Here is a 26,314-nt window from a genome sequence, read left to right as displayed (position 1 = left end):
CTTCATTTTTTTTGTGGGAAATTCTCATAAATGGTTTTGTTGTTGACTTCCACTCCTCCACTTTCCCTGACATAGTATTTGGTTCTTCTGTGTTTCTCCTCTAATTTTTAAATTACTACGCTTATATTTCTATTTATTCTTTGATATAATTTAAGATAGTTTGTCAATTTATCTGCTAATCTACTTATTGAATTTCTCTTTTCCAATCCTCATGCTTTTAATTTCCAATAATTCTTTATTTTTACATTTCTCTGAGAGGTTCATTTTTAATAGACTCTCCCATTTCAGGAAACTTATTTCTTGAAACGTTTTGATAATAACTTTTTTCTTTTCTATATTTTTATCTCCCTCTAGTCTTTTGTCTCCTCTAAGCTGCAACTTATTTGTTCTTTCTGTAGTTTTGTTTTGTTGTCATGTGTATGTTGGAGCTTCTCCTTTAGATATCTAGGGATTCTTACCTGGTTTGTAATAATTAAGAGTGGATTGCTGGATACAGTGGCCCACATCTGTGATCCCAGCAGCCCAGGGGTTGAAGCACATTTATGGCCAGCCTGGACAACTTAGTGAGATCCTGTCTCAAAAGAAAAAAAAAAGTGCTGAGGATGTAGCTCAGTGGTAGAGCACCCCTGGGTTCAATCCCCATTAACACACAAGAAAAAACAAACAAAAAAACGAGTGTATCACAAATAATTCAGGGAAAATTCTCGAATGGGAGGCTTGATGACTATGGGGGTAGAATGATTGAGCTGGTCTGTTTATGGAAATTCCATCCCTTATTAGTGTTTCTAGATCTTTCCTCTTGGCTGGCCTGATTTTCAAAGATGAACTATCACTTTGGTAGGGGATATAGATCTCATCATCTACTTTAGGGGAGCAAAGTGGAGGAAGAGATGTTGGCAGTGGCTTCAATATTTAATAAGTGAGCATATTTAGCTTAATCTTCATTTCAAGATAATGTACACATCATTAACTGTTTCTAGACCCTCCCCCCCCCCATCTACCCCTACTCCAGTCCAGATGTCCTCTTATTACCTCTCTACAAGAATCAGGTACCAGTTTGCCACCAGGTAGGAGAAGTGATGGAAGTCCCATTACACCTTCAACAAGCTTTCTACCATTTTTCCTGTTTTTAACATTGTCTTCATTTCATAAATACTAGGACCATCAATCCACAAGCCTTTAGGATTCAATCCCTAGAATCATTCTATCCCCTCCCCCTCACCTCAGGACTTTTGACCTCTTTACCAGGTGAGGTGCCGGCTGTCCTGCTTCCACCTGTCAACAGGTTGTTGCTATCACCTCCCTTCTCATTTTCTTTGTCTTAATATTTTTTGCCTCTTTTTTTGAAAAACCTTTTCTTATTGTTTGTGTGTATATATGTATGAAGAAAGTTATGTGTTTTACTTGCCATTGTTAGATGGAAATTCAGTAGAAAAACCGAGACACGATGTTCTCTTGAGTCATGCAATAGAATCATTGTGAAGTTTCAGCTTTAATATGAAATCTAGAGTTGGCCCTAGCAAGAACTGAGTAATCAAGATGCTCAATCATTCCTATGATTGAGAGATGAAAGGATGCTGATTGGTGGAACCATTGTGCCAGTTGGAATGAATAAGGCAAACTTCTGGTAAGTGGTCTAAGTATATATGCAGTAAGATTTTTCTTCTTTTCTTTCACTATTAGATCAAAGAAAATTAATTAAGTAGATAGAAAAAAAAGAGAAACTATTTCTTTTTGCTGAGCACCTTTCATATAGTCTTGGGAAAATAACTCTTCTTTGAAGAGGCCTTAAAGTCCTGAAGGATTCAATAGCAATCATCTGAAGGTTACACAAGCAAATGTGTACCCATAGGAACCACATAGATATAAATGAGATATATGGCAAATAGAGCATGAGATATAACATATGGCAAAATAGAACATGAAATATAATATATGGCAAAAGGCCTTTGACTTTAGGGTTGGGGATACCACAGAAAACATGAGGGAACTATGGGTTACTTGAAGGTGAATGCTCTATTTACAGTGGTTTCTTACTAATGAACTTTAACATATTAGTAACTTGTGGAAATGAGCAATATACGTTATCAAGAGAAACTAGAAATACGCTTTTAAGATGAAATTATTCAATGATATTAAAATGAAATATTACAATATTAACATGAAGCCATTTAAATAATTTTAAACATTGACAAGTAGTTCAAAAATGATAAATACTATTCAGGCCAAGGAAAACATACTTGTGAACCAAATTGAGTTGCAATGTCCATTTTATAACCCATGACATAGTGTCCTATTTATCCTGGTTCCTATTTCAAGATTGCACAGGGTCATTCATAATTGTTATGGCAAAAGTAGTTTTTGAGGTTGACATTTATCTCTGGGAAATATTAAGCTTATTAAGATTGAAGAAAGGAGATTTAAAAATTCTATGTGCTCTTGGCCATGGAGCAACACTATTTTGATGCCATTTCTCAGCTTTAAAAAGGAAGGGTGGCTGAGGTTGTGGCTCAGTGGTAGAGTGCTTGCCCAGCATGTGTGAGGCACTGGGTTTTATTCTTAGCACCTCATATAAATAAATGAATAAAATAAAGCTTATCAACAACTAAAACTACATACACTTTTTTTAATAAGAGGAAGGAAGAAAACTGCTAAAGATACATTATTGTTAAAAAAAAACTAAGTGAAGAACAATATGTTTAATATGTTAACTTTTATGTTAAAATAGAAGCATATTTTTATATTTGCTTGTCTATGCATGAAGAAAAATTTTAAAATTTCATAAAAAGATTTAATAGTGACCTCTGGGGTAGGAACTGTGTAGGGGAGGACAATCTGGAGAGGTCTTTGCTATATATGTTTTTCTTGAGTTATGATACCACCTTTTCAAACAATTAAATTAAAATCTTATTCCATTTTAATCACAAATCCATATCAAACTAACCTAAGTTTGAAAAGGATATTTTAGCTTATGTGCTGAAAGAGTTTAGGGGCAGCAGCATAAGCATAAGACATGGCTGAGTAAATTAGGACTTCCTTGCTTTCTACTTCTCTGTTCCTTTATAACTCCTCACACTCAACTCTTACCTGCAATTCTTCTTGCAGCATGTGATTGCCCCTCAATGTTCTGGAAAAATGGTCACAAGCTACATGAACCACAGGCTTACTTTGTTCCTATAGCTTGCCAAAGAGAAATAGAACATATTTTCTTCTCTGGCAGGGAAGTCCCAAGAAGGAGTCTTCGACTGTCTTGGGTCACATACCCATCCCTGATCCCGAAGCAATCACTGTGGTCAGGGGTAGAGTACTCTGATTGGCTAAGTATAGGTCATATGGAGATGTTGAGGTTGTCCTCACTTGCACTGTACAGAAAGGGGAGGAGTAATCCCTCAAGCTAGGGTTTATGGTAATCAACACATTATCTACTATAAAATAAAACGCTTTAAAAACTCGAACAATCCTTTTAAATCCCGTGAGTCAGACATTTTTATCTAGACCTACTACAGAATTCAGTGTACTTCACGGTGCTAGGGACATGGAAAATGACCATCAACTACCCAAAATTCTGCTCTCCATTTATGTGGGTTTGAAAGCTGACACTAGAATATGACATCTTCTTCTAGAACCCTTTGAAGTTGTTTTTTTATAAAACTAGAAACACATCAAGCCCCTCTCTATTACAGACTGCTAGTTTCCTCTTGGTATAATAAATAATTTCAAAGTCTAGATTAACATGATGAGACAAAAGAAAATGTGTACAAAAAGAAGGAGCAAGGCAAAAAGCTTCAGTTTTAGAAATACTGAACTAAACTTTACAAACCTGTCAAATTTTTAGAAGATAAAAAACTCAATGAAGTTCAATATAAAGTCATCTAACCCAATGACTGAAGACAAAAAGTGGGTTTCTGATTAGCGAGTTAGCTAACTTGTGCATTTTGAAGCTTTTTCAGTTTTTGAGGAGAACCCAGTATGCTTCAGGAGAGAATGCAGGTACACTCAAAAACAACTCTACCTTATTAAACATTGTGAAAAGAAGCAGGGTAAAATAAACCCCTGCAGTTCTTCCAAATATCAGTTTCCCCATCTGTAAATGGAGATGAGAGCTTTGTTTTACAAAATTATTGGGAGTTGCATAGTATCCACTAGAGACAGAATGGTTATGCTCTTCCCCTCCCAAATTCATACAATGAAATTTTAACCCTCAATGTGATAGTGTTGAGAGATGGGGTCATTAGGATGTGTTTAGATAATGATAGCAGAGTCCTCATGAATGGAATTAATTCCCTTGTAAAAGGAACCCCAGGGAGCTCCCTTCCCTTTCTGCCATGTGAAGTGATAGTTCAAAGACTGTTAAATTCTAAAATCTGGGAAGTGGGCTCTCATCAAACAGCAGCCCTGGCACCTTGATCTTGGGCTTCACAGCCTCCAGAACTTCCAGAAAGAAATCTGGGCTGTTTATAAGCCACCCAGTCTATGGTATTTTATCATAGCAGTTCAAATGGACCAAGACAGTATACAACTGCTGCTGTACCAAATTACTACAAACTTAATGATATAAAATAACACCAATTTATTATCTACAGTTATGCAGGTCAGAAGTCCAAAATGGGTGGATAGAACTTCATTAGTTCCAGAATCTCTAGAGGAGAATTTAATTTTCTTGCTCTTCCTAGTTATTAGCTCATGGCCTTATCACACTGATGCCACAGTCCGGCTGGGCAAAATAACCGGGAGGTGGGGAGGTGACAAGCAACTTGAAGGTTGAAGCAGGAACTACTTTATTGCAGGGCAAGGGTGGGGGGCTCAGGGGGAACTGAGCAGGAACTCAAGGTAACTGGAACCCAAGGTAGCAGGAACCGCTTTATTGCGGAACAGCAGAGGTATATATTCCTAACTGATTACACACAGCTTGACTCAATTAGCATCATCTAGATACAGCAGTCAGCTAATAAGGAATCCCCACCATCTTAATGGCTCGGTGGCATTGCCTCACAAACCACTCCTCCTGACAAACTGCCAGGCGCCATCTTGACTTGATTTGTGGTCCCTAACACACTGACTTCTGCTTCCATGGTTATGTCTTCTTTTCCAACTCTGATCTTTTTACCTCCCTCTTATAATGATTTGGATAAATGGAAGATAATCCAGAATAATCTTTCAATGTCAAGATTATTAACTTAATAATATCTGCAAAGTTCCTTCCCATCTAATTAGCATATCCATAAGTTTTGGCAATTAGAACATGGACAACTTTGGGAGGCCATTATTTTGCCTACTCTAGGAATATAAAATGAAATATCTATGAAAGTTCTTAGCACTGTGCTTGTCACATAATAGATGCTAGATTAATGCCAATTTGCAGCTTGTAAGTTTTAACAGTTCAGATGTTTGATCATGCACTCTAGTATTAAAATATTCAATGTCCTGTAAGGCAGAGTATACAATGGTACATTCTTGTAAATGTCACCTTATATTTTTACATTTATGAATCTTGCCTTAGAAAAGATTTTTTCTATCCAAAAATAAGGCAGTATTTGGAGCTATTTTAAGCAGCAAAACATCCAACATACAAATTTTCTTCCATTACTGTTTAATGAAGACCAAAAGCAACCCATGAACTGTGGGAAAATTTCAAAGAACACTCAGTGCCCTAAATAATGTTACATCTTGTAGATGGTGCCAAAGGATTAGCTTATCAAGAATGACAGGAGGTTGCAAGAGGTCAATGTGTGAGTACCTGTGTTTGGGTTAACAGCTTCCAAGGGCATCTCAGGGTCTTTTTTGAGGGGAGGATCTTGCTGGTCCAAACCACATTCAGCACAGTCCAGTGGCTCTAAACCAGTAGATGAAGGCTGGCTTTTAATGTTTTTCTCCTGCCCTATTGCACTCCAACAACTTCAGTGGCTAAATAGGATGCTCCATTGCTTTGAAGAAGATGTGTGGTAGTCTTTGAGAACTTTCCCAAATGGTCCATGAAGCACAGACCTCATGTCTAAACAAAGGTACATATTAAGACAATAAATTCTAGTGCAAAAAATAAAACACCCATGGTATCCAGAGGGGTCAATCTTTGCAGTAATGAAGTTTATATTTGGTATGACGGGCCATCCTTAGTAGGTGTTCTTTCTGGTTAATAATAGTCTTTGTTTAGTAGTTGCTCTCCTAGGAGGCAATGCTAATGTAATACTCACTGAGTTTTCTGCTGCTGGCTGGGAATTATCAATAGGTCATAAATAAACTACCACCACATAGAAAAGACAATAAGATTATATATACTCCTACTACCTCCAATTACAGTAAGAGCAACAATTATAAGGTTGTACTCCTACAGCCTCCCTAGGGAGAAAATGAGAGGAAAATGTTCCATTAGCTTAATGAAGAGAGTATGGCGGAGTCACAGTCAAATTTTCTCACTATTAGCACCTATGGTGTGCCCCTGCACACGAGGGAAGCTTGAGTTGCAGGTAACAATTAAACTTTTCTGACAATTAGCCCCTACAATGTACGGTCCCTGTACTCAAAGGAGACATTTCAAAGAATCACATTTACATTTTTCTCACCTCTTGCCTATAAAATTTGAATAAGTCATTTGCTTGTGGAAATGGAGGAAGTAAGAGTGAAAAGTTTATTTTACGGATGAGTGCAAAGCATCATGTTGGCAGTTTTGCCGAGAGCACAGGTCATCTGAATGCCCCTGTCTATAAAAGGAAAGGTTAAGAAAGAGGAAAGATCTGCAGAGAAATGTTCACACAACCTAATTAGGGAAAAAGATGGACTTGGATAAATGTCAGTTATTTAGCTTCTGTGTTAGGAAGAAGACCACTGAAAGAAAAAAAGAGAGATGTAGGCTTCACTTTGCAAAGGGCAAAGAGAATCAGGTTTGCCTCCTTGAAGGTGTTGTATTGGAAAGGGAAGAAAGAAGTCTTCTGAGACAGGCTGCCCTGGGCTCAGATTCTAGCTCTACCATTTAATCTCTCCAGGTCTCAATTTTTCTCCTTTGCAACATGGAGGTGCTAATAAAGCAAACTTTCGTGGATTATTGGGAGGATTAAAAGAGAAAATGTATAAGGATCAACCAATAGTGCTTAACAAATGTTAGTTATTATTTTTATTCATACTCAGCCTAGAATGTTGCACATTTGTATAGCATAAGTAAATTTTTTGTGTGAAATTGAGTACTATCAAAATTTCCTCCTGGATATCATAATTCAAACTTTACTTTAGGTGGTAGTGCATAGATAGTTTACTTGGTTTCCTCTCAATTTAAAAGGAAGGATATTTATGCAATTTGGAGATATACATTTGAATGCTCTACAAATTGTCCATAAATAAATGGATAAATATGGACAACTAGTGGATCCCCCTCCCCACCCACACATACTACATTGTCAAAAGCACAAGAGACTTTTGTTTGGTCCAACTTTTCTACTCTATCAAGTGGAATCCTGAGGTCCATCATGCCTGTGCACTACTGCTGTTGCTTCTGATTACCGCATGGAGTCACTGTTGAAAAGTGGATGTTCTCCTGTCCCCTTCTCTGGGAAGAACAAAACAGTTCTTAGAAGCTCTACCCCTCTTCCTTGGAGATGAATTTGACCAAAGGTGAACCTCTCATGTATATCCTTTTCTGTATTGTACCCCATATCCTCCAGCTCACTAGTTCACCAGAATCAGGACTGGTTCAAATCTCAGCTCCCTCAAAAACCCAGAACACTCTCCCATCCTTCCCTTAAAACACCCTCAAAGGGGCTTCCTGGATTGCATTTCTAACTTCCAACTTCTAGTTAGAGTTATTGGAAATAAATAAATAGAAATCTGAAAATAAGTAAATAAAAGCAAGTCAAATAGCAGACTTTGTCTTATGAAGAAATAGTATTACCTAGGATATAATATTTCAACAAATATTAATCTTCCTGGGCTGGGGATGTGGCTCAAGCAGTAGCGTGCTGGCCTGGCATGTGAGGGGCGCTGGGTTTGATCCTCAGCACCACATAAAAATAAAATAAAGGTGTTGTATCCACTGAAAACTAAAAAAAATAAAGATTAAAAAATTCTCTCTCTTTAAAAAAAAATTATTCTTCCTGTCTGTGGATTTTATTGGTGCTTCAGAAGGGGGTTTGCAATGGCAATTAGACTTTTGGTGTTTGTGAAAGTACAGCAGTTAAGATCTTTTAATTGTATCAAGATATTGGTTTGAGAAATGGAAGTACTTCATGTTCACCTGTCCTGCGATGGCTGCTGTCCTGCATCAATCAAGTATTGGGTCACCTCTCCTGCATGAAGTGTGTTGATACCTTTTACAGCACTTGCTGCTCCTTTCCTATTTACAAAGGGTTCATTATGCCTTCTGCCCTCCAATTTCTGTGACCATTATGCATACGTTGTAAAAACTGCACCCCATTTCCAGAGCTCATTATTCCTTTTCCCTCATTACTTCCAAAGAATTTATCATCATCTCACATAACTACATATTTTACTTATTCATGTTTCTATTTTCTGCCCTCTCTTAACTATAGCTAAGAGCTGCATGAGAACAGGGGATTTTTGTTTATTCTTTACCTAATCTCCTCAGAACAATGCTTGGCACTTAGTTTCTCAATAGTTATCTCTTGGTAGAATTTATTTTAAACATTTAAATCATGACCCAACTTCATATTTATTAAAGGATAAATTATCAAGATTATAGATGGGAAAGATTTTTATAACTCTACAAACTTTCTTTCCTAACAATAAGCTCTATCATCATCACTACCAATACTTTTTTTTATTATTTGACTCTTCTCCCAAAATTAGGTGGCTACAAATGATAAAATTTGATATCTATATCTTATAAAAGAGGACTTTTTAAAAAAAGAAACTAAGAGATGATCTAGTTATTTTGCCCTGCTCCCATATTTTTTGAGATGTGGAAAGTGACAGCAGATCATTTAGTTCTGAGGGGATTAGGTGAAGAATAAACAAAAATCTTCTGTTCTCATGTAGCTCTTAGCTTCATTGTCTGAATCTGAAGGGTTTTGTTTTAAGATAGAAAAAACCTGTGACTTTATAAAAAGATTTGATAACCTGTCCTCATCAGCATAGAAGCTCCCCAAAGCTTATGAGCCCTATGTTCGTGTCTGAAATCATAGGCAATGATTTTGGCTATGTCACAGTATCAGGGTGGACCATGCAAGTGGGATGGTGATATACTTACTGTGTTTTAAGAGGTAGTATGGAGACCTTATAACCCACAATATAGTATACTCCCAATATCAAAAACCACACCATTGGCTTTTGTGCTAAGCTTTACTCACTCTGCAATCCTATTTGAAAAGCAAATCCTCTGAATGTTGGAACACAAAAGGTTCCTAATACTTTAGTGGGGGACACGGAGACTTTGAAGGGATCCCAGAAATCCAGGAGCACAGAAGCACTGAGCATCTGGGACTGGGGAAATAGCAAAGGGGATTCTAGGAGTGTACTTAAGAGGAGGCAAAAATGCCGTGGGTCAACTGAACACTTAAGGCCAGCTCTGAGTTTCTTCCACAGTTAAATGAGCTAAAAAAAAAAAAAAAGCGCCTTTATAGTGTTAATGGTGGGATACGATGATGCAGAACTAATCATGTATGAAGGTACTGGGAAGCATATGACTGACATGAAGTTATTCAACAATTATTAATTTACTAATAGTACTCTTGATCTCCTTCTGTGATTATTTATGAACACATAGGTTTCAGAGTGGTGCAGCACTTCTCTGAATATTTTCTGCAGTTGGATGTATCTAGTATGTGTTGTAAGTGACACGGTACAAAGCATGTTTTATGGGTTAGAAGAAATAAGTGTATTCAGTAATGTGTTGAGGGATAGAGAATCCCCTGCTGATGTAGGGGACACACTATACAGTAGTTAAACACAACAACAATACTAACCAGATTTGGCTGTTTTTTATTACCACCATGTGCCAACAATTCTAAACAATGCTAGTGATAAAATAATCCCCCCCGAAACTATCTTTGGTTGATCTAAATTCTAAACAATTCCTCTGATTATTATTGTTGAGTTGAAATAAAACACATCAAAGTTTTAGTTAGCACAATTTGATAATTTATCCTTTAAGAAACATTAATTTGGAGAATTCCCAATTGTACAGTTAAGCTTCCACATATAAACTCTGCTGTACCCACTCTTTTCAGGAAACACACTGAGAAACAATGAAACCTGCTTTGAAAGCAATTTTTATCTCCAAACTTTGTATTACATAATTCTGTTTTTAAACAGTATATTTGAAATTAACAACAGTGATTTTGAAGAGGAAAAACAACCCAAGTTATTCTATGAAGTTTTTGTAATAAAGACAAGATAGCGTGCCAACTCTATGGAGTATTGTTTTTGAGAAGTGCAGATTTTTAAAAAAATTTTTTAGTTGTAGATGAACACAATATCTTTATTTTTATTTATTTACTTTTATGTGGTGCTGAGGATTGAACCCAGGGTGAGGCAAGCGCTCTACCACTGAGCTACAACCCCAGCTCATGAGAAGTACAGATTTTATTTCAAACATCAAGTCTTACCAAATATGAATAATACTTCTTTTTATTATTAACCTTTTGCTTTAAACTAAATATAATTCAAGAAAACAACGGTGCATTGGTGGTATAATTTATTTGTTTAAATTGTATTTACATTCTGCAAGATATTTTGGTTTATTAAAATACACAGCTGGAGGGGTTGTGGCTCAGTTGTAGAGCGCTTGCCTAGCATGTGTGAGACACTGGGATTGATTCTCAGCACCACATATAAATAAATAAAATAAAGGTCCATTGACAATTAAAAAATATTTAAAAAAAATACATACCTGGGCATGGTGGTGCACATCTGTAATCCCAGCTACTTGAGAGGTTGAGGCAAGGAGGATTCCAAGCTTGAGAGCAGTCTGGACAACTTAGTGAGGCCCTGTCACAAATTAAAATTAAAAAAGAAAAAAAACAGAGTCTAGGGATGCAGCTCAATGGTAGTGCACTTGCCTAGCATGTGCTAGATCCTGGATTTGATCCCCAGTACTGGGGGAAAAACAACCTCACTTACTGGTTAATGTAATGTTGTTATGCATTATTACAACAGACCAATATTTAGGTATAAACCCTTACTGAAGATACATTTATATAATTTTTTTTACCAGCATTATTATTATGAATGCACACATATATATTCAGTAAAAAGCAATTTTCACTATCTACACATCTTTTTCTGGCCATCACACTTGTTCTTTTCATTACTACTGAAAATAATTTTGTCATGTGGAGGTTGACAGGTGTCAAATATTCTAGGTGTGCCACTAATACCCTGATAGTACACTGAGATCTGCTAGGATCTCTATTAACTACTTGCAGCCTTGCAAATGTTTTGCACCTTGACTGGTTGATTTTTCTAGTGATTACTAAGCCAATGAGCTACATAAGACCAATTTGAGTTCCATTTTTAACTCCATTAAAAGATAAGAATTCTTATTATTATAATTACTTTGTCTTCACTGGTTAAATTAACATTCAGTTATTGGGGTTGCTGTGCAATATACAATATTATTTTACCTAGTGTGTGTTCAAAGTAGTCTTGTCACAGAAACAGCATGCTAGCACGAGAAGCATTATAACAAATAGGTAAATACATGTCTTTTGTGAATTAAAAGGGGGGTAATTATGTCAGCTGTACTGCATTTGTGGGTGAATAGCTAAAAATAATTGAAGTAAAAATGTCAGGAAATATTTAACATTAAGTACAAATAATCACAAGATTGTCATAAGAATGACAATGACGTGTAAAATAATTTTTAGTTTCCTTTGGTAGAGTAGTCAAATTAGAATAAGAAAACACATGTAAAAACACTTTTATTTTCTCTTCACTTTAAGCAGTCTCAGTCCTAGCCTATACACTACAGGTACAATTGCTGTAATTTTCCTGTCAAAATAGATATTTGCTTTAAAAGACCCTCAAATTATTATTTTTATTTTTATAATTTATCTTTATGCTTTGTACAAATAGAAACCAAGTAAATCCTAATATTGAAAATATTTTGGCTTTCTAGAAACATGTAAAATTTTGCTGTATGGGGTATGCCTATTATTGAGATTCTTTTAAAAATAAACATACCAGAATCTTCAACTGATCTTTAAAGTAGTCTCTCTGGTTAACTACATAGTTTGCCAATCATTCTGACATTGTGCCAGATCTTTTCTGGGCATTCCTTTCTTTGTTAATGGCCTTCAAGCCTTGTGGCATATTCTTTTATTTTTTGCAATGCTGGGGCTTGAACCTAGGGTCTCACACTGAGTTACACCCTCAGCCCCAAACATTGGTGATTTCTTTAGCCTCATGAATATAAGGTGATTGATTAAGGTAAATAAAAGAGTTTTATTTAAAAAGAGGAAATTGTAAAGTTCATTTTTCTTCTGCAGCTTCAAAATCAACTTTGCTGGCTTTTGCATAGAGAAGTCCCTTAGGTACTCTTCTAGCTAAGAGCTTCATTGGAATCATCTCTAGAGAAGACACATTTGAAAGACAACATGTATTTGAAGACATGAAATCGTAGGACTGTTAATTATGTCCCCAACCCTTAATAGTCAAACAGATTCTAATGGCTTCTGATGTAAAGCAATGATTGGTGGCAGAACATGGCTGTTTTGGGGCAAGAATGAAACGCATAATGTTAGAATTTACAAGGGAATTGGCTGACATAGACAGTTTTAGGATCATGTTACATTTTCTGCAAACTTTCTCTCTTAAATTCTGTTTGGAACATTATTCAGCAATGCAATGATATTATTTTGCAAAAATAATTATTTTCAGTCTTATTCCAAAAATATAAGGATACTAAAAATAAAGGATATAGTGTTACAACATTAATAAACAGTATAATAGAATGCAGTAGGATAAAATAACTGAAGCAAGAGAAAAATAAGAAAAGTGAAAGCAATGCAAACTTATTAAACAAACAAGTATATAAAAAAGTTCTGCACACCTTTAATAAAAGAATTTCAGCTTTCAGTTTCCTAGTTACTAAAGCAGAGAGGAAAATGATGTTATAAGGATATGTATGTATGTGAATTCTAATTGCTGGTTAGCTTACCTAGATGAAATACTAAACCTGACTTTGCTATTGACACAAACTTTTAATTTATTTGTGCAGCAGTAAAAAATGGGTATTTAATCCTTGGTTTCCCTCTAGTTTACTATAACATTACAAAAAAAATATGGATATACAAAGCTATAACCTATGTTCAGCTCATAAGGCATTAAAGGAAGTCCAACAATGAACTAGTGCTAACTTTGTACCATTCTCTTGATATGCTAGCTCATTTAATTCAGGAACCAATCTTACTTTTTACAAATGAGGACTCTGGGTACAAGGTCTCCTTAGAGACAAATGACATTTGGACTGTACTATGCCTAACCATAGAGCCACAGTATATTCTCCACTGATAACACTACTTACTAACTCCTCCTAGGATTTCCTGAAAACTATCTTAAGTAGAATATGAGTTACCTCTTTTAAATTCTCTAAACATCTAACTTTGATTTTCATTAAGGCCCAAGACTACTTTTATGCACTGACTTTCATCCTTTGTATTTAGCCATTTACCACCTGAATTATTATTTACTCAATATTTTTTCTTTATATGAAATCAACTCAAAATTTAAGGATTTCATATTATTATTAAAAATATAAAGCCAGTGTGCCTGCCAGAGAGAAAAATAAAATATGAAGAGAAATAATTATAAAAAAAATGTGAGTACACACAGCTCCTACAAAGCTCTCAGGCACCAACTGTACGTTCCAGGGCAGCAGGGGAGAGGACAAGGGGGACCCTTCTATGTCAGACCTAAAGTCAGGAAGCTCCTTGGGTGGAAGAGAATGGTTTTCAGTGGCAGTTCCTGAGGGTCACAGTTAAGCCACAATATCACATGATGCCCTTTCTCACATTCAGACAACAGAGAAACTTGGCACTGTGGCAGAGAGACAGCCCTAGAGAACATGAAGAAATATGTTTACTGCCTTAAGAAATCTGTAGCTGCTGCCAGAAGTAACTTATTCAATAGTACTAATTTGGGCAAAAGTGCTCATAGAATAAAATAAAATGTTCCTTTACTCTGAGAATAATTTTTTACTCTTTTTGGCATTAGTAAGATATAAATGCCCTTGTTATGAAAATTCAGATTTTCAGAAGCTAAATTTGACAATTCAAATAATGTTACATCAAATCAATAAATCAAGCAATATGATATTTTGAAAAATTGTCAAATAATTTAAAAATTATTTTTTATAAAAAAAGCAAGAAACCCCAAAAGTAATAGCTGGTACCTTGAAGCATTTCTATATCTTTCAGATTGTAAATTCTGGGGAAAGCATGCACAGCCTACCTAATTTTACATTTTTTTCCCCCAGATGTCCAACTCAGGTTTAATTGGTGATTCATCTTAAGAACAGATGATTTCCACACTAACAATAAACACACAATAAACAAACAAATAAAATTTGTTCAATGTTCCTGTGGACAAATTTTCTTTTCACTCAACCCTACTTTTGGTAGAATATGACTGTTTTTCTAAAGTGTGAATTTTGAGTCAGTGTCTCCCCAAGAATAATGAAATGTTAAACTTAAGCAAACTTTACAACATCTACACCCACTCTATTCTACAGTCATTTTATTTACTCCAAGGACCCATGGAAGCAACTGAGTAGGTAGGTGTTTCTGTAATATAACAGCTGAACATTCAAAATCAGAGGCAAATAGGCAATTAATGTAATTTTGAAATCTAAAGGCATAGCCACCTAATTATAGTCAGTTCTACGAAAAGGCCATTATAAATCTTCAATATAGAAAGGAATGAACACCGAATATCTTTGCACTTAGAACTTGGTATCTTTCAATACTCATAGAAACCCCAAGGAACTGGGAGGAAACCAAAGACCACAAAGGTTAAGTACGTCTCTGAGACCACCCAGCTTGTAAACATCGAGCTGGGATTTGAAACCAGGCCTTTGTGAACTTCAAAGACTATTATTTTCTCTTTACCACTCTGCTTGTATGGTTAATGGAAATGTTAAAAATAATCACTTCGAGGTTGGGAATATAGTCAATGGTAGAGTGCCTGTCCAGCATGTGTGAGGCCTTAGGTTCTATCCCTACCCCTGCAACAAACAAACAAAACAAAGTAATCACTTGATTTCTTAGATACTGGCAAATCCAATTCATTTCATCAGTATATAGGGATCAAGGAAAGCTGTGCTTTATTGGATGAAGGGAATCATGGCCTATCAGGTTGATACCAACCCCAAACAAGTTTTACTCTGGTAAATAATGGGGAGCTTACAAAGCTGTAGTACATCGAGTCCCAGAAAAGAATTTCTAAGATGGGAGTGCCAAATGTTTTAAGGTTCACTGAAGCATGATTGGAAGCAATGTGTCCTGGGATGGGCAGCCCCAGCAACTGCAGTTTAACAGGTTGGGCCAAAGAGTGTGTCTAAAGAGCAGTCACAATGGCAAGAAATTCTCTGAATAGTGCTAGAGATGGCAATTGCAGGGCAGATTTCACTGGTGCAGAATGCGAATTGAACCACTATTTGAGCAATCAAATTTTTATACACACATGCAAAAACCAAAATCACTTACTTAAACATCACTGATTTGTTTTAGGTGGGAGGACAATCTGCTTTGTTATGTACCTAACATTTTGCTACTTCATTAAATCAACACTAAGTTTCCTTTGTGTTTCTGGTGGCACTGGGAATACAAAAAAAATGTGAAGATGACTGTGATAGTCAAGTTTAAAATTTTGGGTGGGAGTTAAAGATTTGAATACTAATATGAATCCATCTGAGGCTGTTACTCTATAGAGTTTATATTTTTCTTGTTTTCTTACATACACATGGATATCTCTAAGTGTGTCTATCTATACTCGAAGGAAACAGGCAAAAAATATGTTCTAAGGGAGATGTTATAGTGGATGTGAACACCCTAAAAAATTTAGCATGTCAATTAATACAATATACATTATCATATCAATGGGTTATATTAATATTTTCTCATGAATATTTTCCTTATAGTTCTATATATACACCATTATATCTTCTTCACTGCTAGTGAAGAGGTAAATACACTAGCACATGTGAACATACAAAATTCACTCAGAATTAGCAAGGGAGGTAAATGGTGGAGATAGTAGGGGAATGCATATTCACTATGTAGGAATATTTTTGTATTTGTCACTAAGTTAAATATACTTGCTTTCCTTAGAAATATATATTCTTCTTATATATCCAAACCCCGAATATTTGGAGGCAAAAAGGTTTTGCGTAAACATAACCTCTTTTGTTGTTCTGTTACACCAGATGTTCAGGTTTCTGTGATTCTGTTTGTCAGTGATATCTATAGATATGTTGCCCTGAGATGTCCTTCATCTACGTGGTGTAAAGCTTCAATCATCACCTTTTTGGACAGTTTGTGTATTAATGAAGAGAAGTAGTTTTCCATTATTACAATGCCAATACACTGCAGAAGTTATAATATATTGTTCAAAATTTGGGACTATTTTTTGTCTTTGTGTCTAGTTCTGGAGTGGTATATAATAATAGCACAACAAAAGTATAACATTATGAATTTTTAATGACTAAATTAAGACCTCCATTTCAACTAGATCAGCAGTTTTAATTCTAAGCCATAACTTGTTTGTGTTTGGGCCTTCTATATTGAATACTATAAGTGGCATGTGCTCTTTAAATATGCATAAGGGAATTAATTTATTTTTGATTAATTTATCACTAGCAATATGCCCTTAATACCTTAATTCTCTGGGCTGGGAGTATAGCTCAGTGGTAGAGCACATGCTTAGCAGGTGCAAGGCCCTGGGTTTGATTCTCAGCACTCCCCTACCCCCACTAAAACAAACAAACAAACAAACAGAACAACAACAAAATCCAAACTGATTAATCAGTTAAGAAGGTATAAACATTGTTGACCACTTCGACTGGTTATTGCCTTAGCAAAAGCAGAGGACTGGCATGTACTTTTAGATTCGAAAAAGATTTTTCTTAGATGATTATGGATAAAGAAATATTTTTTATTGATTCTGCACATCAAAATAATAAATATAAGATGCCCTGAAACTACATTATAGAAATGGCATATAATTAAATGTCTGATTAGGAAGTTCTTAAGAATTTATAGTGTGGGATAATCTTTGGTAACTGTGATAAGCAGTTGAAATAAAGAATGACAATTTGTCCCATGGTGAATATAAGAAAATAGTTTCTCAAAAATTAGCTCATAAGGGAATTCAGAACACTTAACATATTCAATAATACCTGAGATTAATTTTTTTTTGTACTCGGGGCTGCTGGTCAATAAAAATAAAGTACTTTAATCCCTGTTAAGTACCATGCTTCTACTATTTCTAAAATATAAAAATGATTTCAATGGATCTCTTTAGAAAGATAAAAACTAAAATTCTTTCTAGGTTTTTAATTACTTTCCTATTTTCCCAGTATAAATAATAAAGATCTATTAAACTTTTAAGGGCTGGGGATGTGCCTCAAGTGGTAGCATGCTCGCCTGGCATGCGTGCGGCCCGGGTTCGATCCTCAGCACCACATAAAGATGTTGTGTCCACCGAAAACTTATATATATATATATATAACTTTTAAATGTCAGATGGGCAGGCTTGTTAGTAACTATCTTTTCCATTCTCAATTTAATATTTTTGAGGTAGATTAAGGTAATTGTAGCTCTCAAAAGTTATGACCCTAATCAGATATCTTTTTAATGCACATATTATATACTCAATTGGACACTAGTCAGTAATTTCACAATTGCTTTTAGTTTTTGTGATTCTTAGCATATTAAGGAATAGGATTATTTCTTATGCATTGTAGATCCTGGGAGAAAAGTTACACAAAGGATGTAGAAGTAACTGGAAGGTATATTCAAGAAAAATTCAAAGAAATGAATGTTTTTAAAAAATTGGCTCAATTTCTAGAGAAAAAAAAATCTTTAGAGGGGCTGGGGATATGGCTCAAGTGGTAGCGCGCTCGCCTGGCATGCGTGCGGCCCAGGTTCGACCCTCTGCTCCACATACAAAGATGCTGTGTCCGCCGAAAACTAAAAAAAAAATTTAAAAAATTAAAAAAAAATCTTTAGAAGAGAAAGCACTATTTAGTTTGAAACTTAAAATATTTTGGAGATAGTTGAAAAACAAGTTTAAGGCACTTATTTAAAGTGTACAAGTGACTCATTTTTATTATTACTCATGCACTATAATAGTCTGGAGAGCAGCAGGTTGCTTGAAGATGCCACAAATATTCTTTGAACACTTCAATAAACACAATGTAAACACTCAGTTTAATAATGTTTCCTTTGTCAACCAAAACTGAGTGCATTTTTTTCCCTGCCCCAGGCTGAGCCATGACTAGCTGTGTAGCAACAGCAGAGTGCTAAAAGAATTTTTCAACAGTAATTTGCTTGTTCTAATTTACTTTTCAAGGTTGATGATCAGAATCATTACGCTGCTTGCAAAAAGATCTATTTCTATTAATTTGATCCAGTCATTCCTCTTGTTCTCATCATATTTAGTTTCCCTGGCAGCTTCACCAAGTAAGTTAATTGAATCAGAAGTGCCACCAGCACTCCAGTTCTAGTTTTGTATACAAATGAATTTCTATGTCCTTTAGAAACAAATCTGCTACTCCCATTGAGAAAGTATGGGTTTCACAGACATGAATGACTCATGTACTTCCACACTATGGTGATGAAAATGTTGCTTTTTGCTCTTCAAATATAAATATTCTTTCTAGTTGGTGGACAATAATACCAACAATAATATTGAGGTGCTATCTGTTCCATCCTTTAAAAAAAATAAGATGTTTTAAGATGTTTTTTTAAGCCTGAACACAATCATCACTCATAAACCCAATCAAGAAACTGAAGTCTCACATAATTTTACATGATGCATGTGGACAAAGCAAGGCTTATTCCAATGTACACTATTCCAAATGCAACAAGAAATAAACTAGCCTCAAAATCTTTAAAACATTTCAAAGTACCTAAATATTTTCCCAATCTTCTTTCTGTGAGAGAATATGTGTTATCATCAAATATTTATAGGACCCTAGTTAAGTGACATGGAAAGCTCACAAGAATCACATTTACACTAAACACAACAAAACATGTACAGAAAAGAAACTCCTCCTTCAATCCCTGGCAAATTAAGGGTTAACAATATAAATTGGATCATGCTTGCTTTGAGATTAGACATAATGGGCTCTGCAATTTTGAAAGGAAAAAAAATCTAGGCTCAAAAATAGATAGTCATTAATTATCTCTTTATAACCTGCAGAGGGCACTCAAGTCCCTTGAAGGAAAAGGTAAACATTTTAAGAGGGATAAAATAATTTGAACATTTTCATCATTATGTATTTACTAAATAAGTTTTTAGAGAAACCATCATTTAAAAGAAGTTCATATAAAGGAAGCATACAGTTTGACTTTTAAAATTTTTTAAAAAATTTTTTCTAGTTGTAGATGGACAGAATGGCTTTGTTTTATTTTTACATGGTTCTGAGGCTTGAACCCAGTGCTTCATGAATGCTAGGCAAGCGCTCTATCACTGAGCCTGAGCCACAGCCCCAGCATTTAAATGTTTAATGCATTATTCAACATGCAGATTTTCACTTCCTACTGGAAAAATGGCAGCAGGTAGTTTCCATTCGTGCACATTCATCAATCTGTAAATGCTTGTGCATGTGTTCTGCCACTACACTGACGTCAATTACATAGATTAGACAGGTCCTTAGAGAAATCAACCTAGATTCCAAAGTAACCTGCTTACAAGGCAGGACACCAGTGAGATACTCATGCCAATTTTTTTTGCTCCAAGCAATATATGGACAATAATATTAACTCTATAATAAACAGTTGATGAGGAAAATTAGAAGCTAGTTGAAAAGCTTTTAGCTCTTAAGAGTTTTAACCAATTTGTAAGACTAATCTCATGAGATCCTTGACAATTTTCATTTTAATGAAATTTTAGTTAATTAATGAAATCCCTTCATTAATTAACTAAAATTGTGTTTGGGAAGATATTTAGATATTTTACTTTAAAATATGTTTCTTCTTCTGACATAACATCGAAATGTTTCACAGGGAAACCTGCCAACTCAGACACACTAGCATTGAATGCATTATATAAATACATACACTCATACATATATGTGTACATAAATATATTCTATGAAGGCATATTTTAAAATACACTGCAACATTTTATTAACTAGATACTTAGAGCATGAAATAGTTAATTATTAAAAACTTGTTTCTCAGAAACAAAGTCATGGGATCCTGTATTCCTAATGCCATCTTATTATTTTTTCTGATCCCCAATTTTGTTGTGATTCAATAACTTGCTACCAAAAGGTATTTAGAAACTGGTTATTAAATTGAAACTAGAGAAAGTTGGTTTGGCATAAACTTAGATATAGATTTTTTTCTTGCATCATTTCAATTTATAAATTAGAACACAAAAAGGTTTAAACTAAAAAAAAAAGTGTTAAGAAGCAGTCTGAATACAACTTGTATAGCAAATTGCTATTAGGATGATGAGCAATTATAAAACATTTCTAAAACTGCTTTATTTATAAAAACAAAATTTATCATTAGTAAAAATTTAATCCTTAAAAATAAATTTGTTATAAAATACATAAATACATTTAAAGGTCTTGTAATATACTTCGGTAAATCCTCTAATTTAACATCTTGCAAAAAAATACTAATGTTAATAATAATTTTAAAAAGTGAATTGAGAAACATAGCATGAAAAATCTGACACTTTTTTGTCAAATTTCAGAGAATATTTCAAAGTTTACATTTGTGAGAGAAGAGGTGTCCAGAAAAATGAGAAAAAGGCAGAAAACATTTAAAATAATTAATATATAGTATTTTGGCAATATTATTTACCTTTCTTTTTGAAAAAAAAATTCTGAAAATGAATGCAATTTTTAAAATTGGAATATAACAAACTCTCCTAAAGGAAGGAAAAGTTAATAAGGATAGCTTTCAAATCAGCAGTCTTAAGATGGATCTATGTATTACAACATGTTTTCCCCAACTGGATTTCTTCACCACATACCATGACATTTTCTAGTGGTGGTGGAGGTGATGGGAGGGGTGAGAAACTATGTAGTTTAAGGAAAAAGAAGCATTTTCCCAACTGCAGTTGTTGCCACTCCTTTGATTTTTAAGTTATCTCAGGGCCAGTAAGTATACACTCTTAATACATGAAACAAAATAAAAAGCTATACTTGGAATGTATTCTTTGTTTCTTCTTTCTTCAAAGCCTATGCTTCCTAATATCATTGTTAGGTAAAGCAAAAAGAAATGTTTGTTCTATTACGTAAGAAATAAACTTCATTTGGTATTCAATTGACTTTCTAACTTAGCAGACAGGACTTTACATCTTCAAATACTGAAAATAAATTGCATTCTTGGCCCTTGCTTTAAAAGGTTATAGAGAATAAACGCACACCCTGGTAGTGTTCTAGTGATCTCCCTAATCTCAGTTGCACTTTGTCAGAACGAGGTAACTGGTAGTTAAGTGAAATACCCTAGATCAAAGGGGGATTAATCACCAACTGAATCCTTGCTGAATAAACCTGTCATTCAAGAAAATTATTTCCACTGAACTTAGCAGAGGATTGAAGGTATTTGCATAACAGGGACCAACATACTTCAGCCAGGTTAAAAGGTTCAGAATTCATCCCATGTTTAGCTTTTTGCCTCCTTTTCCTTTCAGCAGCCTGGTACAATGGTTTCTAATCTGATAATACAGCTAACTATCTAAATGATGTCAGAACAGGAAAGTATTGCAAAGTTTGGATGAGGGATGGATCAATTTCACTTTCAGTAACTCCTAAATCTGATTTGTTGGAATTTAAGATGTAATCCTAAAAAAGTCCCTTAAACCTGAGGACTGTTTATTAACATCCCTTTTTTGACCTTTGTCTTAGGAACAACTATTCTGCTGTGGCAGCAGTCCCTGAAGGTTTTGGATAATTCCACCTACCTACTTCCCAGTGGTAGCAGAGAAATCTATGAATGTACATGAAGTATTAAAAATACTAAAACCAAAATGAGAAGACAAATATTAACACTTTTTTACTATGCACAATGTCTGCTGTTAAAAATCTTAAATCACACAATGTATAAAACTATAATAATTTAAATATAGTGGAAGTATTGAGTTGTCATGAAAAATTTTAAATATTTTATTAGGCAGAAAGTTTAATAAAAATAAAAAAAACATTCTCATAAGAATTCCTGATGAGCCTATTTACTTCAAACTTGAGTTGATTATTTTAAAAGTATAAAATACCACCAGGATATTGCCTAACTTCAATATTGCTGACTTTAAAAAGTTTTAAAATATTGTTTAGTAAGAAAAGTTTTTACCAAAATCACGAACCATCTTTTCTGGAGTTCATTTTCAGAAATTTAGCTATTTTTCCTTTTGCCTTTGGGATTTAGGGAAGAATAATTACCCATCTGATAGACATCAGATTTCATAATCATATTTTGGCACTAAAAGGGAATTTAGAAATTTTCCATCTAGAGCAGGACTGACACCATCCAAATCTTTCACTAGAAGTAGTTGCTCATATTCACTGCAAATGCAAAGCATCTTTCGAGTTAAAAAATGCAAAGAATAGTTATCAAAGAAAATGAATAAAATCCGTAGTGAGATAATTTTTTAGAAAATGATTGAAGTTTTAACCCAAGAAAGGACTCTTAGAGTGTCTTATAGCTTAGAATAAGAACATGTCAATCACGATTAAGCTTCTGGAATCGGAATCCCTTTGAAATGCAGCTGTTTCTTCTTTAATTGTGGCAGCGGACTCTGAAGAAAAGAAAGGTCCAGCCTTAAAGATGAGTAAGGAATACAAAATAGCTCAGGATTAGTTGCGGAGTTCAAAGGTCGCTAATTACACTAAGGAGTTCCCAGACACAGGGAAAACATTAAACAGGTCACCTACCAAACGGGAAACAGACTTTGTCTTCAGAAATTATCCTGAAGTGACAGGTTCCTAGACAAAATCAAAAGCATCATAGTGTGTCCAGCTGATCTTGAAGGGATGAAAACATGAGTTGGTTTAGTTCTGTAGTCTTGCTGGAATGGAATGGCAACAGATGGCATGGGGTTCTCCATCATCTCTATACTTTTCCAGTACTCCTCAGATTTTCCTTAGTTTTATATATATGTCAAATCAAAGTCTATTGGTTTTTCTAATTTGTTCACGAAGAAAGTTTTGCTTAAGGAATTATTATGTTGAATCTCTGCCTACTCACTAGATAAATGCCTCTTGCCTACCTTAGTGTACTTTGCTAATAAGCATTTGAATAATCGAAATTTCCAAATGGCTCTATTAGCACAAGTACAACATTAAGCCTTGAGTTGAAGAGACATAAATAACTTATGGGGAAATGTTCTTTCAAAAGGAAAGTTTTTACTACTGATTATCTATGATTAAGCTACAATAATAAGTTAAAGTCCTGGTCAGACAGTTATTCTTCTTTGTTACTTGGGATAATTTTGAACATAGAACTTTATGTATGATAATGCTTTGCAGAAATTGAGGGTTTATAATGAGTAGGATTGACCTTAATTAAAAAATCAAACTTCAAATCCTAAGTTCATATGCACTATCCCTTCAAATTATTATAGCTCTCTTTTGAGGAGTTAGCAGCTTTTTCTAAGCCTTTTCTGAGACGATTCATTAAAAAACAGAACCCAGAATATAGTTGAATTGAATGTTAATCTGTAATGCATATTTTTTATAATGCCTTTAAATTCTATTCTGTAAAAGAACTTTGACATTAACTAAGTTCTTAGGATCTTGAGATTACTTTTTTCTTGGTCACTTGGAGTCCAACTTGACAATGAACTGCTCTGAAAACAGAATGTGACATCTAATTATAGAAACAGGTAGAGAATAAAGAATATGGCTAATGGTTTCTGAAAAAATAAAAAAAATTATAATAAGAAAATTAGAAAGACAAATTTAAAGAAAATATACTATTATGTAAGAATAAGAGTAAATAATACTCTACCCACAGAAAGGTTTTTGAATTTTTACATGAATTTATTCATTAATGGATTTTAATTTAGTAAAACAAGGAAAAAGCAATATTATATCTACCTTTATCTTCAGAAATTGGCTGAAGACATTATATAATTGCAAAACATTACATTATTCTGCAGGTATCCCACCCATCTTTATTTTTTAAAATATGCCTATAGACAGCCTAAGCAAAATGTTATTATGGCAGATTAACAAGCTTACTTAAAAATAAACTCTAGAACAGGGAATAAATAGAATTATGCAGATTCTTTATTAGTCAATGGGATAGTTCTGATTAAGAACAGGTTACTATTTAAGCAAGTCTCCTTTGTCTACATTGGCTGATTTTTCAAGAGATTTATAGTTGTTTCTAATTTGGTTGCTGATATTCTATACCAGCACAACGTACTGGGAGATAAGTATTTTTATTTTTTTTGTATTGGGGATCGAACCCAGGGACACTCTACTACTGAGCTACATCCCCATTCTGTTTTATTTTAAGACAGAGTTGCTCTAGATTGCTAAGACTGGACTCAAACTCATGATCCTCTTGCCTCAGTCTCTCAAGTCTTTGGGATTACAGGTGAGTCCCACCATGCCTGGCTTACTACTTAGGTTTGAAAGAACAAATAGTTATCTTGCATGTCAGGTGCAAACCATTGGACTGGCTGCCTGAAGCTCTGCACTGAGAAGCCTGAGCTCTTACCCAGGAAGGCTCACAGTAGGAAGAGGGTTGTGATTGATTAGCAGTTATCTGCTATAGGGGTGGGAAGGAACAGGTACGGCATGTTGACCCAGGATGAGTCTTCAATAAGTCAGAGTGAATCACGAATTTTTGTGTTCTGAATCACAGTGACAGAAAATGAAAGGGTAACAAACACAGCAGATATTAGCCTTTACAACAATAATATTATATAACAATAATGATATACTATAATATATAATTATATATTAATGCTATGATATATAACATATTATGCAATATATTATAATAATGTTATATGACAAAAATATCATATTATGACATTCTTTCAAACTATATCAGATTAAAAAATGTCAAATATGAATATTTTATAATTAAAATCCTTCAGATTTTTTCACTTACAGGTTATATGAATACACAATAGATATAAAAACTATGATTTCATTTATGCTGTGTTACTATTGTATAAATCCCATTTAAATATTAAAAAAATCACAGTAATAATGATCCATAGGTTACTGGAGCAGGGGCTTTAGAATTCCAGATGTAATAATCAGAAGACACTAGTTTCCGGTCTAAAAAAGGAAAACAAACAAACAAATAAATAAATAAATAAATAAAGTATTTCATCTTAGCAAAAAAACAGGAGAGCAAAGTCATGATTTTTTGACATTGTTGAGTGCAATCATTTCATGGTAATCCTTTGAAATATTCATTTTAATTTTATTTTATCAAGGCTTTATTATTAATTTTTACCACTTAAAAAATGTAAGCTCTTTAAATCTTTGAACAATCCATCTTTGAGCTTACATAAAATATCTCTTATTGATGCCAAGTCTGTAAATTTTTTCCTCACATTTCTCCTAAATACTATTTCTTATGAATCATTAATTGTAAAATATTTAATTTTTTTGTTGGTTTCCCTTCTCTAACTTCTTCACCACTGTCCTGATTCTGGTCATCTTATTCTTTATTCATTCAAAGTGTCAAAGATGTAAACCAACAATCAACTTTCTAGCAACATGATAAAAAAAGTGGCTTTGCTGGGTTTTCATTATAGTTCTGATCAAATGTAAATAGCTTTGCAACTTTAGTCAAATGGCAATCTCTTTGAACTAAACTTTGCTGAGATGTGGAATTGAGATAGTAATGCTTCTTTGGATTTAGTCTCAGGCAAATTATTATTGTTGTGTATATGTATACCACTAATTATTTAATTCAGCCTTTTCTACGTTTCTTCTTAATAATGCAAAGAATAGTTTGATCCTCAGTTCTGCCATCATTACTAGCTACGTGACCCTCTGTTTCATCAGTGTCCTTATCTGTAAAATGGAGATAACTCTATATAGGATGCTGTGAGGAGTAATGAGTTAGTACACATAAAATAGAAACTATGCGGAGCACCTAGTAAATAAAAAATATTAGTTATTAATGAAATTAGCATTATTACTATACTATTTTCAGAACAAAGC

The 26,314-nt window shown here is 34.3% G+C and overlaps 1 protein-coding gene across 7 annotated transcripts in view; it reads right to left on the bottom strand.

Annotated features, from left to right (window-relative positions):
- Window positions 1-5,611: 5,611 nt before the first annotated feature.
- The window catches only part of AP5M1 (adaptor related protein complex 5 subunit mu 1), a 37,532-nt gene continuing 16,829 nt past the window's right edge, over window positions 5,612-26,314 (bottom strand). Inside the window, exons 8-10 of one of the 7 annotated variants that reach the window (XR_014021629.1) lie at window positions 23,054-25,417; window positions 10,835-10,932; window positions 5,612-5,992 (exon numbers count right to left, since the gene is read on the bottom strand). Coding sequence is in view for 3 of the 7 variants with exons in the window: in XM_081291524.1 (XP_081147650.1) it covers window positions 25,335-25,417 (83 nt within the window). In the remaining 4 variants the exon portion in view is untranslated. Of the gene's footprint in view, window positions 5,993-10,834; window positions 10,933-17,633; window positions 25,418-26,314 lie in introns of those variants that run through there. The other 6 variants (XR_014021630.1, XR_014021631.1, XR_014021632.1 and 3 more) reach the window with 6 other exon arrangements.

This window comes from Spermophilus citellus, assembly GCF_964194105.1.
Source record: "Spermophilus citellus genome assembly, chromosome: 4".
NCBI lineage: Eukaryota > Metazoa > Chordata > Mammalia > Rodentia > Sciuridae > Spermophilus > Spermophilus citellus.
This window is presented reverse-complemented; position numbering and strand designations above follow the sequence as displayed.